Below are 16,711 nucleotides of genomic sequence, written 5' to 3'. Positions count from 1 at the left end.
CTTCCATCTCAACAGCACCGGGGCAGGAGCCGGCGGCGAGGGCGGTGTGAGGTGGCGCGGCGGCCGCGGGCAGACTTGCAGCTGTCAGAGCGCTGGGGTGGCGGTGGCTCACACCCCAACGGCTGTCCGCGCGCCGTGAGCCTTGCCTCGTCCTCAGACGGCGTTGGTGCAGGATTGTGTGGGCAGCCCCAGGGGCTCCAGAGCCGGGTGGACCCACCGCGGCCTGAGGAGCAACGGGACGGCTGAGGCCTGTGGTGACAGGGTTGTGATGGCGCTGGACGGGCAGGCGCTGCAAACAGCGGGCTTGCCTCTTGTTGATGGATTGTTTAGGTGCAACACTGTCACCTCGGGATCTGGCAGCCACAGACGCCCGTAGTGGGACAGGGCTGAGCTGGCTTAGCCTGGTGAGGCTCAGCTGTCTATGAATGTGAGGGGTGCTGGGTGGCCGCAGGTCAGGAAGGGACACTGGGTGGGGGAAGCTAAATGAAAGGACAATGTTCACAAAGAACAAATGATGCTAAATGGCTTGTGAAAACAGATCCATTAAGCGAATTATATTCTGCAACAGCACTTAAATACAAATAGAGGAGAAAAATAGCCTTTAAATACAACAGAGGAGACTTACCAACGGCTGGACCCTGTGGTGAAGGACTTCATTTACTGGTCATCTGCTACTCCTTGTCCCTTGCCTCAGTTCAAGACAATTCATCTCCTTGGAGCAAGGAAAAATCCTTCTTCGGTACCTGGGACTTTCACCCAGAAGGGAAAGGCCTAACAAAAATCAAAACCAGGAAGGGATAGCCAGACAAATTCCCCTTAGAATGTGGTACAGATTTAGCAGGGAGAGAAACCACCATTCAAACAAACTACTGAGGGCAACAGTAAACATTCTGGCTCCTGAGGCCTTCAAATCAAGACCAGACCCTTTCTGAAGGGTAAGTGGTATCACTGCTCTAGAGAACTGGCTGTAGCTCGAGAAACACTAACACGGGACAGTGTGGATGACTCTTGCCCTAAGCAGGCACTGCCTCAGGCAGAGCCAGTGGTGGCAGGGCTGGGGCACAGTGTGCCTAATGTGCGTGCAGGACCATGGCAGAGGTGAGCAGCTCAGCAGCAGGGCAGCCTTTTGCACAGCCAGACCAGCACCAGCTCAATGTGTGAGCCTCACCTTGCCTTTCACACCGCCAGACCAGCGAGGGTATCAGCGGCCACAGCTCCCCAGTACAACGTGCGAGCTTCGCCTTGCCTTCCGCCGCCTTTATTCCCCGGGCTCTAGTGAACCACACCCACCAGCCGGTGAGGACCAGCAGCTGGCCACCAGCAACTCAAAACTGTGGGGAAGGGAGAGCCTGCAGAGATCTGCGCTTGAACTGCTGCTGCTTCTCCCTCGCCACTGCCACGTTTTTGCCCGAGGTGGGGCTGACTCACCCGCAGCACGCTCTCCGGCTGGCAAACTCCCCGCCGGCTGCGCTGCAGCCAAGGAGTGAGCGCAGGCAGGTTTCCTGCCACCGCCGTGAGAAGAGGCTTCCACGCTCTGAACTGTCTGTGAGCAGGAAGAAGGGGATCTTGGCAGGGACTCCAGAGCCGCCTCTTCCCATCCCTGCTTCCATGAAGTTTTCCAGAGGTTTCAAGTGTGGCCTGCATTTGTTGCTCCCTGTTGGCTTTGTCACACTGCCTGCTCCCAAAGTTTCAGGCTGCCAGCATGTCTCCCCTGGATGACTTGGCTCATGTTATTTTGTGTTAAAACCGGTATGTTTTTTTAATGGCTATAAATAAGTTAAAGGCACATCTTTAATTAATCACTGCTCTTCATATTGTAAGTGGAGATTTTTTTGTAATGACTCGTTTATGATTTTAAGATGCCATTTGCTTGCTGTCAGATGTATCTAGCATTTATCCCTCGGTCTTTAGCAGGCTCAGGACACAAACAAAATCTCGTCAATGAAGGACCGTAATCCGTTTAGTCTAGAGCAAATAACTGGTTACTAAGTGGGAGGAGATCGAGGGGATACTTTTATCTAAGCAACAATGAACTTCAGGCAATAAAGCAATGTGTTCAGAATCCTAAAACCATTTTAAACTAATCTTAAAATGTTTATTTTTCCCTCACACAGATTTGAAATTGGAAATACATACGTCTGGACGCCTGCAAGATGAACAACAAATTGAAGCAGCATCATGCAAAGTACAGAGAAGTAGAGGCATTAATAGAAATATTTCTGCTATAGTAGCTATTAAATGTTTGTTTGTTTGTTTTTTTACAGTTTGGAATAAGAACCCATATGTTTATAGGCATTCTCCACCTCCCCAAATGCATGTGTGTCTGTCCTTCTCTAAGCATTCTTTAGCTGCACACAGACAGCATGTGTAAAATTGTCTGTGAACTGAGAGTGCTTCTTGTTTCGTGGCCCATGGGACAGGCAGAAAAGGACACCCAGTTCAGCACCATCAGCATCTTCACAACCTGCTCAGTGTCTCTTCCTCCATACCCATGAGAACCTGGCCTTCCTGCCCTGTGCATCGGGGCTGTGCCTGCAGGTCAGAGCAGAAGTGGCTTGCAGTGCCAGGCTCCAGGTGCTCTCAGTTACTGCCCTTTCCTGACACAAGCAGGAAACTGAAGTGACAAGCAGGTGACTGGATATCCAAAAATGTGGTTATTCCCCGCTCCCTTATTTTTTTTCACAAGGGAGTGGGGAGGTATTTTATAGAGGATATGAAAAAGCTATGAAAAGAAGAACTGTTGCACTGGAACTACAAAAAAAGGTAAAAACAGCTTTAAAAACTTGCTCTACCTTCATTCCTAGACATCTCAAGCCTGACATGCAGTGTATGATCTGTCAGCTAGGACTGAATCCGGGCACTCATCGCTTTGTTAGCTTAAGAATTTTGAGCAGTTTTTTCCATTTATTTGTATTCTCCCCCAAAATCATTTCACACATTGCTCAGATACATCAGTCCTTCCGGCATTCCTCTAGACACTCAGTAGGATGCCCTGCTATAAATATAATAAAGCCTTTTATTATGTCCATTAACCATGGACATATGTGCTCCAAAAGTTTCCTGACACGCAGTCATTTGTGGCTTTTTAATTATAAACAGGGAAAAAAAACACCCAACAGCTCTACCAGCAGACTGGCAGACTGGAAGTGGATCTCTCTGTGTGTGGAGTGTGTTTTCCGATGGGCTGACGCACCCACACCCTTCTCCCAATCCCACCAGAGCCTCTCTGCCTCTCTACAAGAGCCAGTGACACAGCGGATCATCAGTCCTGGGTGGTGCAGATCTGTCACCTGTGCTGGCCCCAGGGCTTCTGCAGGTTTCCATCTCCTTTTTCAACATGCGCACACACCCATGGACCTTGTTCCACCTGAACTCAGCCGAGGGGGGAAAAAAAGAAAGGCACAGTAAATTACTTGACAAATTAAGTCATATTTATTGAATGCGTTTTATTTCAACAACCAAAAAAATTCTAACAGCCTAACAATGCACATAAGTTAAAAATTAATTATCACTTAGTGATAACGAAGATAAAGTTGATTTACATGGGGGGACAGGGGGGGAAAGAAGAAGAAGAAGAAAACATTTACAATATGTTAATCCTTATTCACATTGTTGATACCGCAATAAAACACAAATATTATTTTTTTGATTTTTCTCTTTTTTTTTCTTGTCTCACAAAAAAAAACAAACCAAAAAACAAACCCAAACCAAAAAAAAAGGGCGGAAAATTGTGCTTTGTTAAGAGGCACTACAAGAAAAGTTTCTTTCTCCAAATAGATATTATATGATGGATATTGAATAAATAGGCAATATATGCATTGCAATTCGCAAAGTTCTGGCAAGACCACAGGCTTAAAATGCCCACAGATTCACTTAGAACCACTGCAAAATTGGCAGTGAAATTAAAAATAAAAAGGCAAGACTCAGCGTTGAAAAAATACCTAATAAAATTTTTGGTTGAAGTGTAAAAGATACCAAATGTCAATGCCATCATCAGATAACAGCCTCACACAGCCTGGCAAAGCTCAGCTTCCTTTCACGTGTATGGAGTGATTTCATCTACGGGAGAAGACGACGGTTCCGAAAGAGCAGCTCCGAGAGAAACGTGAAGCAGCAACCACCGAATTTCTGATTAAAGCTGCAGCACACTATAGAAATGAAGGATGAGGAGCAGAAGTAAGCAACCCACCAGCGTTTCGCAAAGGCATGTGGAATTTATGTAGAGATACTCTTGTGGTTCAAACATTAGTTCTGAAAAAATTCCTTAAAAAACCCAGAGGTTACTGAGCAGCTAGAATTAGCTTGTATTGCAACATCTTCTCCCTGTAGAGCGTCTGTTCGGAGGAACTATCTACACACAGAGGTTTGTGTTCCCTTCCTAACTCCTACCTTTTATACCTCTCAAATATATAAATAGTATTAACAGTTATAGTACATTGCCTGGTGGAGTAAACAGAAATGAACGTTCAGAGTGATATTGCATGAGGTCTTTGTCGAGGTCACACGAAAAGCCCATGTGAAAAAAGGAAGAAGAAGCCTTGTTGGTCCATTATGACTGCAGTTTGAGCAGGGGTCTGAACTCAGTCCAGCTGAAGGGCAGCGAGGGTGAGGTCTGGGAAAGCACTGCACAAAGTGAGAAGCAAACACTCCCTGCTGTCCCTTCCAACGTGACACCCCAACAAGCGTGACACGACAGTGGAGGGCAGCGTTAGTGGTGGGCCATGGAATCGGCCTGCGCTAGCTCTGCCTTATGCCAGGGGGCTGTGAGCTGGCTCACTGCAAGGCACCCGGGGAAGGCATGGGGAGCCCGGGATGCACCACACCACGGATTTGATGCACAAGAGCTGGGCTGGACACACTGCACTGCACTGGCACGAACCTGGCACGGACAGAGCCCAGCTGAAAAAGCAGCATGATGCAGGTGGGCCAGAAGTCAGCATTCCAACCCTACCTCCACCAGCAATTTACCCGCACAGGGCTGCTGAGTCTGTGGCACTTTGTGTCCCCATGTAGCTTTACGTGAGTGTGTGTGTTTCACCTCTGTACAAACAAAACAACGAGGAGGAAGCTTGTAAATGTGAAGGTCTGAAACAGAGAACAGGCAAATAAAATCCACAGCAAAATGTGGTTTGTTGTATGAATTCCATACCTCAAAACTCAACAGGTTACCTTTCTTCTCTTTCTGTAATCACCTCGTCAATGGACAAGTCTTCTCTGCACTGAACTTCAGTTCTAGTAATTCTGAATCCCATGAAACTCCATCTGTCCACTGAAAAGGACTGTCTGGAGAGTGGAACCTGCCGTATCCTTTTAAGTGTGCACTGTGGTTAATGTACTTTAACTCACTAGTTCTCTTTTTAAAGTGCCCTGACTTGTTTTTCCATTTTATCTTTTTTTTTTTTTTCCCCTCCTTCTTTTCTTTTTTTGGCAGTGTTGATTTATGTCTTTAAATACATACCTAAAAAAATTACCCATTGAGGTGCCAGATAGGAAGCCATATAATAATGAAACAAAACAAAACAAAAAATCAGGGATAAACAGAAAATAAATAGGAATTCAAAAATAGTCACCACACCCTGAGAGCAGGTGGCAGTTTATCAAAGAGCCAAAGCAACTCATTGTGAAGTGGTTTTAATACATAAACAAGTCTCATCGTTAAGGAACTTGTTTCACAGTCTGTACTTCCAGGTTGTCAAGTTCCGTCCCATGCAATTTTTTTATATATATATATATATATATTTTATGTAAATATATATATACACACAAAGTTGTCAGTTTTCCTTCATTGATCACATAGGACTTTTCCTTCCCCTTTACTTGCTGGCTGTCCCTCTCACAAGTGCAAGGCTAGCGAAGGCATAATCCTGTGTGACTGCAATGGGTACTTCAGCCAAACGTAGGAGTGTCCCACGGGAGCGTCTGTGCCGAGGCGATGGCTGATGGGGCAATGCTGAACTCGTTCGGTTTGCACATGGACCGTGTGCAGCGGCAACAAACAAACAGAAAGGGAAAAAACAAAACAACTGAAAACAGGAACAGAAAATCCGTGGATCGATGTATTGCTTCCTGCGCCCTTGTCTCACATTATCTCTGGTCAACGTCGGCGGGAGCTGCCTTGCTTTTGTCGGGGTTCTCCTCCTCAGGCTCCACTTTGTACATTTCCTCAGAGCCCTCCTCGCTGTCATTCTCCTCCGACTCCGTCAGCAGCTCCTCATCCTTGTACTCTGCCACATCGACCACCGTTCCCAAATGCTCTTTTAGCTTCCCGTGGTGCTTTACGTGGTAACGCTGGTTCTGGAAGAATTTGATGATGGTGTGTTTAGGGAGATCCAGCTGAGCAGAGAGGGTATGGATGGCTTCCTGGTCGGGGTAGAGACCCACATCATGGATAAAGCTTTGAAGAATACCTAGAGCTTCCAAAGAGATCTTGGTACGGGACCTTGGCTTTTTGGCACAACTGTCCTCAGCAGGTGGAGGAGGAGCCTCTTCTCTTGGTGGCGAGTTCTCCTTTGCAGGCTGGGACTGCTGTCTGTGCAACACCTACAAGGTCAAACAGACACAGACTTCATGGACATGCTGACCCACTTGGTGCCTGAGCTAAGGGCATTGTACAGCTTTGGGTAGAAGAAGGCTTTGGTGAAGGCAAGGACTCACTAATATCCATTTCTGTTACCTTCCTCACCTATTAGACAGCTGCATGAGTAACTACAGGCTGAAAGGAGAAAGGCATAGAAAAGGTAAAACATATATAAAACCACTAAAGGTGCTACTTTATAATGAACAATAACTTGGCATTTAAATCCATCACAGTTGCTTTATGGAGGGAAAAATTAGCAGAGTTTTGTGAAAAAGACATCACAGTCATTTCAGCCACCCCACACTGCTGCCTTTAGCATCTCTTGAACAGATCTCTCCGTATTACGTCTTCATTAATTTATCTAGTTAAGGGGTTCTGAGTCAGATGATTATATCCCTCCATCCCGAGGAGCCCTCTGGGCAAACACACTTTTCAGTCCCGTAACAGATTTTCACCAGCAGCATCTCCTCTTTGGCTAATTTAAATAAAGCACAAAGCACACACAGCTCTTCATGTTACTTTAACTAAGAAAGGGCCTTGTGCAGCCTTTGTTCCAGGGGAAAAATACCTGCTCTGTGTTGTTCGAAATAGAGGAGCTCCAGATGCTTGCTTTAAACCAGTTCTGTACACGAGAGATTAACGACAAAAATCCCCTCCAGGACTGGGGGCTGGATTTGCCCAGAGGTTCCTTCAGATGCAGGGAAATAATTATTAGAACTCAACGCTCCAGAGCTAACAAAATCAATATGAGTAAATATTTCCTTCCTCAAGTAAGAGGGAATTCAGGCTTTTCACCCAAGAAGAAAACGTCTCTGCTGCAAACTGTAACATCCAGAAAATCAACCTGACATGAAAGCTCTCTAAAAGGAAAAAAAAAAAAGGATAAGTAACAAAAATGTGCTGAGAACTGTCATAGCCTGGTGACAGGCACACTCCTGGCAGGAGCACTGAGAGCAGCAGAACTGGGATCGCTGACACAAGCCAAGGACACAGCCCCATGAATGTGCCACACAGCCCTTACCAACATACTCTCCCATCCTGTGCCCTCTGCTCCTGTCCCCTGGCAGGGCAAGGCCCATAGCAGCCAAAATTCCCAGTGGATTTACCCGCAGAAGCAAACTGCCAGGGGATTTACAGACAGCGTCATTGAGAAGCCTCAAGTAGCATCACTGATCAGAAGCTGGATCCAAGCAGCAGCTAACAGAGATAGGAACGCGTCCAGGAAGAGCGTGAATTACTCAGCTCGTTCCTGCTAGAGCTGGAAGTGGCTTTTTTTCCCTTTTCAGCTGACAAATAGCATGAGAAACGATCCAGCCTGAGAAATGTTACAAGGCTTCCAATCAAATATAATGATGAAAAAACCCCAACAATACAGGATCAGCAGCAGTAAAATGTTTAATTTGAAAGAGATGAAGAGATGCCTACAGCATGTATAAAGCAATCAACCAAAGAGAGGGCTTGGGGAAGAAGGGGAAGAAAGTAATTTTACTTAACCCTTCCTCTTCTGGAGTGACCTCTCCACCTGGTCAAGAACAGAGGACACATGACCCAGGGGTTGAAAAAGACCGTGCTTCATTTCCCTTGTTCTCTTCCTAAGTGATACAAAACCCTAAAGCTACTCTCACAAGGGGTAAATCTCCTTATTTCCCTGACTCACTCGACTAGCACAGGACTAGTGACACTCAGAGGATTCAGCAGCACAACACTACCCCTGTATGAAGAGATGGACAAAGACAGAGAGTTGCCCTCAGGTTTAGGCTGTGATGGATTTGTGCTTCCTCCTGAGAACACAGGCTGTTGATTACAAGAGAACACACTTCCAATGGGAAACGAATTGGCTGCTGAGGCACACCACGCACTGTGAAATCTGAATGGCCTTTCTCTACATGCTCTGAACCAAATTTGTAAACCATGCTGCTGGATTGGGGCAATTTGCTTACTCCACGTCCAGCTCTGCAAGCCACAGCCTTGCAGAGGAACTAACCATTTCTGGCAGTTTCAGATTTTCAGGTTTTGAGTCATTATGATGCTCTTCCACTGGCTTCACATGCTGCCTGAATGCTGCAGGCCCTCGCAGGACACTTTGGATTTGGGTCAGTCCTGCTCTGTTTCTGTACTGCAAAGAAGGAAACCCCACTGATGTCCCATGATTTAGATACAGGCTACAGTGCATTTTCCAGCAGAAATAAACCCAAAATGATGGTCTGACTGAGGATGAAACACCACACATATGGTGGGCTGCAGAGAGGAGGAATAAAAATGATGGCCATGCTCAGCAATCCTTCCAGGCTCAGGAGGGTGTGCATCCCAGCATAGGTGCACAGTGTTCCCCTTTGCACTCTCTCCTTCATGCCCTTCCCCACCACTCCCAGCCCACAAGTGGGGCAGCCTCCTCCTCCTCCAAAGCCACCACCATCTGGAGCTGACTTCCCTTTCCCAACTTCGCTTCTCACTGTCTCCCCATCTACTTCCAAATCAAATGTGAAGATAGATATTTCCTTCCATGCCCACAGGACTCATTTCCTCCATCCCTTCAAGAGATTTAATTTTTAACTTCTACAGCCATGGCTACCTTCTCAAGTATTTCAGAACAGAGCAGCTTTGGAGGATGGTACTTTAGGAAGGTTGGCTCAGGTAGGCATTAATCTTAACAGCTAAATTCATTTTATCCAACAACAAGAACCAGCTCTGACAGAAAACTTGCAAGAAAACAAGTCTGATGGAAGTTGACTTCAAAAGATAAAGTAACTGGTCTTACATGGTACTGTACTGAAATATGATTTGAAGGCCACAATGAAAACCAGCTGGAAGCCATGTGTAAAATATAATAGTAGATGCCTACAGGGAAGGAAGTGAGATATTGAATGATTAAGTTTAGGAGAGTATATAATGTAGTGTATCATTACGGGGGTGATCAGGATTACTGGTAATAAACTAAGGGTTTGTGGTCTTTCTAAAATCCAAAGCCAAAGTTACTGGGGGAAGGGATCACCGCACTGTTTGACACGTACCTGCTCCCAAGGTCTTGGGGCTGAAGAGATCTGCCTTGGGCAGGCTGGGACAGCAGAGTTCCCACATGGAGGAGAGGTGAGCAAACCCAAACCGAATGACGAACGTCATGGAACTGCCATCTGTGTCTGCTCTCTATTTAATTTTGGCTGAATTCACTCTCCCACTGATCTTTGTTTCCGTTTCCCCCTACTTTCTATCTAGGATCAGACATGTGAGAATGGTGAGTGGCTAAGGGGAGCTGAGCAGACCACACACATGCACTCGGGCACCGACCCCAGCGAGGCACTGGCTGACGGTGCTCGCTCCATGAAGTGCCACCTCTTGTTGACTGAACAGCCATTGCAGCAGGTTAGGAACTGCAGCGCTATGTTGGAATCCTAAGCTCTGTGCTTAGGTAATAAGGTCCTTTTGTTTCCTTTGCAGTTAGGATTAGTCACGTGGGCTCCTTTCCAATGTGTTTAGCTGAGATGACAATGTGCCCCTTAGCATGAGTGATACCAAAAATGGTACATTCCTGGAAAACAGGACTATGCATTTGCAACAGAGACTGCCCTGAAGAGCCACCACCTTCCTCCATGCACAGACAGCATGAGCACTAACAGGCACCTCTAGTGATGGCCACTATCAGTCCTCACCAAATCCAACAAGTAGAGAAGTTCAATGGCTTGGTCTTCCCTTCACCCTTCCCTTCAGCAGGGGAGAGTTAGATTGGACATTGTGAAAACTTTCTTCAACAAATGGGTTCCAAGCCCTGGAACAGGCTGCCCAGAGCAGTGGTGGAGTTCCCATCCCTGCAGGAATTGAAAAGCCATGTAGATGTGGTGCTGAGGGACATGGTTTAGTGGTTACCTGGCAGTAGTGCATTAATGGTTGGACTTAAAAGTCTTCTCTAACCAAAATAATTCTGTCATTCTATTCTCTGTGATGGAAAGGGGTCTTGCCTTTTAGTTTTCCTTTGTATTTCCACTGCTCTCATAGCCAGCCATAACACTGCATCACCACAAGAACCTTAATACCAAAGAGAACATAATTCTAGCCTGCTTATGGAGCCCGAAATAACAGGCAGAGCGAATGCACACACATTACAAAATGGAAGTTCCATACCTATGTTTGGTACATCTGATAGCTCTTCAAGAATTCAAGCCTAGTCAGCAGGATTTGCCACCAGCCTGACCCAGTGCAAACAGATTCACTGTGTACTTCATGTAAGCAACCCGGCTGGAGAAGGTTATTCCCAATGACCAGTTGAAGTCAAAGGCAGTGTGGAGGACAAGCTCAGACAAGGCCTTCGGCTGCACTTCACTGGGACCAGAAGCTGGAATGTGCAACACTTCACCTCTGCAAGCTGAGAGCACCCAGGCAGTGCTTAGCTGCCATGTTAAGAGTTTACTTCAGAGACAACCCCTATTACCTTGTAAAGAAATCTTGAAGCTAGAGGAAGCACTGTCCCTCTTGGAGATCTTACAGGAATAACCTGTCAAGGATTATCTACTTGAAGAGCCTCATGCTCCCTACCCTCAGCTCCTCTTTCTTCACACACGGAATGTGCAAGAGGAGAGCACAGTGAAGCTGCTGCAACAAACAGGCTTGTGCCCCACCCCAGCCTCCCAGTCCACATCTCACAGGGGTAAGGGCATTAATTAGACACAATCGCTGTGCCAAGGCCCTTTACAGGTTCCCCAGGAATGTCTGTTGGAGAACCTGCAGCAGAAGTTATAATTTGCACCTGCGTCCATTTCTTTCCTCTTAAAAATTGCAGTTGTTAGGCTAATCCTTGGGGTTTTTTTCCCTTGCAAAAATACCTTCATTTGGGTAAACACTGCAGCGCTGGTCGCAGCTCCAAAGGAAGTGTTTTCTTTGGGCGCCTTCTCACAGCGGTGATTTCACACTCTGACACCATAAAGCTGTGTTAAAGACTGTGGTTTAGTTCCCTTGCTTTTCTTGGATTATACAGTATCCTAAGGTCAAAACTCAGGAAAATCCAAAACTGTTATTAAAAAAGAAAAAGTATCTATGAAGTGATGACAAATTGCAGACTACAGGTGTTAGATTACATTTTGACTCCAGGCAGATTTAATATACTTTAGTTTCCTTTTTACAATTGCCCTTAGCAGGTACTGTTATCGGTAAGGGATTTTAAAAAAATATATGGTACTCAATAAAAGCAGACCGTGCCAAGAGAAATCAATACCACCGTGCAAAATGGTAGGAAGTCTGACATGGATAACTATGTTCACGTTCATCTAACTCCAGCCTGAGCTTCTCTTAATTTTGTAGCTCGAGTGCTAACCACATACCCCATGCATCCTCTACTGCAGCTTGGAAATTGCTTCACAGGAGTAAACAGCATTATTAGTGGTGATTAGAGTCTGTGTTTGTGGAGCTGATGTACCCCGGCTCGTGCAAGCCAGTCCAAATTGGCCAGCCAGTGCTGGTGGCTACAGCATCTTGTAACCCAGCAGCCTTGGTCCTGTTCAGCTGCAAAGACAAAGCAGGAACACAGTAATCCCCCAAACATCCAGACCTTCACTATCCCGCTTCTGCTGCTACTGACCACTACTGCAGCCAGAACGTCACACCAGACAAGCCCTGCGTCCTAAACCCCTCAGCTGTGAGGTACAAGTCACTCTCTCAGCTATACAGAAGGGGAGTTAGAGAGAACTGTGAGGAGAGAAATTAATTCCATGGGGGACCCAAAGTCAAAGGCAAGTTTGGTTTCCAGGCTGGAATGCAAGTGGGTTGAAGTGATTCATTTCAACATCTTTGCAGCACGCTCGCCACATGCTTCCCTTTGCGGCAGTCGCGTGGCTTTAGGGCAGGAAATAGGCAGTGATCTGAAAACACGGCGAGACATGAACAAACACCCAGGCTCTGAACAGCTGCCCCAGCCCTTAGCTCTTCTCCAGGACCAGGCTGGCAGAAGTGGTCCAAAAGGTGACCAAAAAAAAAAGTGACCAGGAAGAAAAACACCAACCAAAACCTGACAGAACTTTCAGCTGTGCATTGCTTTTGCCCTTCCACACAAAGTGATAAACCTGAGCATTTAGCAAACCATAATTAATCTTGACTTGAGGGCAGGGGGAAGGTGTCCACACACACACACCCCCCCAAGCACACACTGCTCCCATTAATGCTAACAGGAGCTTAGCACGCATCAAAGAGCAAATACACCACAGAACACTTTTAAGAGCTATCATCACTGGAGACAGAATATAAATTACAGCCTGATTACACAGCACTGCTGAGAGGCTGCACATGCAGCACAGGTCACAGCCACAACTGCAGGTGACTAGGTGACTTCTGGACAGGTCTAAGGTTACTGCAAAACATCTGGGCAGAGGAATCCATCCTTCTCTTGGCTCTGCTCTCAAGAAGCCATGGCACTGCTGTCTGCACAGTTGTTTGAAGAATGTTTACAAATCAGCTTGACAAAGAGAAAAAAAACCCTCTGCCATCACTTGACCACAATCATGATCTTATTCTTCAGTAATGCGTGGTTTATTTCCCTTTCCCGATCTCCGTTAATGGACAGCACGTGCCTACACAATAGCCACTATTTTGTCTGCCTAATGTTAAAAGAATAAATCACAGCCCTCTGACAAGGCAGAGCAGTGTCCCGGTGTGTCCTGGGTAGTTGCTTTCCCTCCAACACCCGCTTAGTTCTCCCCACAAGGGCACAGGCACTGCTTCTCTTGCTGCATTGCCTAGAATTGGCTGATTTTATAGGGAGGCACAAACGAGCTCATGCTGACAGAGGCCAGCAGACTGGCTCTGGATACCCCCTCTTTGGCTGCTTTAAGCCAGCCATGCAGGTTCCCTGCACAGTGACTGTGGCCGTCGGTGAATATCCCTCTCCCGAATGCCCTGCTGCAGCAGGGAGGGCTGCCCACAGCTAGGACTCAGCTGGCAGGTGGAGCTGGCACGTACCTGCTGTACAAACACCCACCAGGCCGGGTTCACTCTGGCTCCTGCTGGCACAAACCGGGGCACTGGTGACAGAGGCCGCTGCCGCCAGGAAGCATTGCACAATGCCGAGGCAGACTCTCTCCTGAAGGCATCAGTGATGGATGGCTCCATTGTCTGGGGATGGGGCATGGCCAGCACAGCTGGCACTGGGCTGGCTTGCTGCGGCCACGGGCAGGCAGGCAGGACACTGCTGCCCTTGAAGAGACCATGAAAGCCTCTTTTGCATGTAACCGATGGTGGTAAAACCAACTTCTTCTCCAAGGGAAAAAGCAGTAGTCCTGTAAAGGTTGACATTGCCCTTATGCACAACGATGCTAACCAGAATCCCACTGCAGTGGGACTTACAACATCTGTGTGCACACCGAGGGCCACCAAGACCTGCTTAATACTTATCTTCTTCCAAACAAGTCCATGAACTTCATGGGCCTCTGGCCTGCCCTTTCTGTGCTTTCTCTTCCTATCCTGGCATGGCTCTCTGGGGTGCTATGGCATGCAGAGCCCTGCTTGTCAGGTTCCAAGTAGAGTCTGAGCATGGTTGTAGCTGGAGAGAGGATCTGTCAAAGACTTTGGGTTGATTCTGAGTTTCCCCCATCCCAACTGTAACTAATCCTAATGAGGAGCTGGCAGAATGCCACAGGAATGAAGAAAGCAACAGAAAGCTTTTTGGTTTGCCTTTCTGTAGACAAAATACTTCTGGTATCCTCTGTGTTGTCTTGTTTAATTAACACAATACATGTTCTCCTTCTCTTTTGAATACCAGAAGACTATTCATGGGCAGCATGAGCAAGATCTTTCCTGACAATTCCCCCAACCTGGAGCCACGCTTAAGGTCTGACCCCTAAACACAGTGGAATGAACAGCACCACTATAATCACACTGTTCCCAGTGCTGGGAGTGGGCACTGCATTATTTCAGGCAGGGTATGTTTGGGTTAGAGGCTGGATTTGGTGGTGGGGGGAGGGGAGGTGGGTAATTATTTGTCCCATTGAAGGGCTGTTTGGGGTTCCGGGAATACCCAGCTGTACTGCTGATTTTTACAGTGGGGGTAGCTAGGAGTCAGGGGAACCTGACTGTTATGGTTAGTGAAAATAGTAGATTTCTGCTGATAAAACACTACTCAGCATGTTTTTTGCTTTCTAGATGTAACCACCAATGCACTTAATAACAGGACTCGAGCAAACTGGACTGTGTGAATCAAACACATAAAAGTCTAAAAATTCCTTTTTTTAGAAAGCAAGTCTTGAAAAGTGCATTATAATCAACTACCAGGGTAAAAGCAAAATAGCCAGCACTGCCACACACCCAACTGGCATCATGTGCTTTATTATACCCTGAGTTTCAAAATGGGTAAACAAAAATCAAGTGACCAAAGTACAGCCTCCTGCACACATCAGGACACTGAGGAGAGGAAAACTCCAAGAATCAGCTCTGAAATCTTTTGTTTTCCTCACTGCACTGTGGAGAAGGTGGGCAGGTCCAGAAGACTGAGGAAGCTACAGTGGTGTTACTGCTCCTTGTGTCCCACAGCTCTGATCTGCACCTATTTGAAAGATCCAGGATGCTTTATGGAAAGTAAACAGCACCTGCAGTTAATATTCACACCACTAGAGAATATGCAGGTGGGGAAAAAAGGGCATTCCATATAAACCAGTTTGACATCTGGCCAGTGAGGCACCACTAGAATGAAGCAGAGGATGACAATATTAATGCCCTGGGATCCATCCCTGGTTCTGCACTACTTGCTGTGGGGACCTCCATAGACAGCTCAACCCTGGCTGGCTATGAACACACAGTGAGAAGTTCACACTTCACCGGAGCCTGCAGCCAGTGTAGGTCTGTCTGCAGGGAGCCCCAGGCTTTTCCTAGAAATGCAAAACACCATTTGAGATTTCATTATGATAGAATCATGTGGCATTTCTCAGTCAAAATTCATTCTTTTGGTCAACAATGTCAACTGAGTGACATCAAAGCACTGCCTACATGAAGCTGGTTCTGCCAAGTCGTTTGCCTGCAGTGGCAGGGGGTGGGTATTCTGACAAAGTTCAAGCAGTTGTTCAGGCACTTGTCGCTACACAGCATATTCTGCTTGCTTTTATTCAGAACAACTTTTGCTCTTGAAATTTGTGCTATTTTCCCTTCAAGTATGACATTGCTGTAAACTGCCACAAACATTTTCTTTTTTTTTTTTTAACTGAAAATAGTAATTTTAAAAGCACCAACAGATTTTTTTGGTTCTCCTTTCAGTATTACACAAAAGTGAGTAACCTTTAAAAATCAGCTCAGGCCCTTCTACGGCTCCAGGCTGTACCACCCAAGGAACAGCAGCTCACAGCCATCTCTTTACCCACTTCACCCTGAAATATACAAAGGGTTGCACTGATGGGAGCCCTGAAAGAATGAAATATAATGCAGTTTATAAAAGGAGCTGGATGGGAATCTCTCCTAGCTCAAAATCCAATAAAGCTTACGATTTTTATTGCATGTGGGAGTCCTTTGGTCTATTCAATACCGATTAGCAGCTTGGTCAGTCTGATAAACCAGAAAGTGCTTATGAATGTATTCTGGCCAGAGACATCCAGGAGCAAAGCATGTGTGCTGCAGCTGATAGGCCTGGGGACACACATGGACCTTGAGATTTCTTCCTTAGTTCTGTGCCATGGTTTTATTCCACTGACTCCAGGCCTTGCTCATCTTTGAATCTTCCCAGAATCACAGAATGACAGGGATTGGAAGGGACTACTGGAGACCATCTAGTCCAAGCCCTCCGCCAATGCAGGACCACCTAGGGCAAGTCACACATGAAGGCATCCAGGTGGGGTTTGAGTCTCCAGAGGAGACTCCACAACCTCTCTGGGCAGCCTGTTCTGGTGCTCCGTCACCCTCACATTTAAGAAGTGTCTCCTTGTGTTGAGGTGGAACCTCCTGCGTTCTAGCTTATGCCGATAGTTCCTTGTCCTATCACTGGGCACCACCAAATAGAGCCTGGCACCCTCACCTTGACACCCACCCCTCAGATATTTATAGATGTTGATAAGATCTCTTCTCATTCTTCTCTTCTCCAGACTAACCAGCCCCATATCTTTCAGGCTTTCTTCACAGGAGAGATGTTCCAGTCTTCCAGTCATCCTCATAGCTTTCTGTTGGACACTCTCCAGC

The 16,711-nt window shown here is 46.6% G+C and overlaps 1 protein-coding gene across 3 annotated transcripts in view; it reads right to left on the bottom strand.

The window, feature by feature from the left end:
* Nucleotides 1-3,707: 3,707 nt before the first annotated feature.
* SATB2 (SATB homeobox 2) overlaps nt 3,708-16,711 on the bottom strand; it is a 146,383-nt gene continuing 133,379 nt past the window's right edge. For all 3 annotated transcript variants that reach the window (XM_054171396.1, XM_054171392.1, XM_054171387.1), the window contains one exon: nt 3,708-6,540. In XM_054171396.1, the coding sequence (XP_054027371.1) occupies nt 6,085-6,540 (456 nt within the window). In that variant the 3' untranslated portion in view covers nt 3,708-6,084. The remainder of the gene's footprint in view (nt 6,541-16,711) is intronic.

The sequence above is a fragment of the Dryobates pubescens genome, chromosome 2 (genome assembly GCF_014839835.1).
Source record: "Dryobates pubescens isolate bDryPub1 chromosome 2, bDryPub1.pri, whole genome shotgun sequence".
Lineage (NCBI taxonomy): Eukaryota > Metazoa > Chordata > Aves > Piciformes > Picidae > Dryobates > Dryobates pubescens.
The sequence above is the reverse complement of the archived record's forward strand: the minus strand, read 5'-3'. Positions and strand labels throughout refer to the sequence as shown.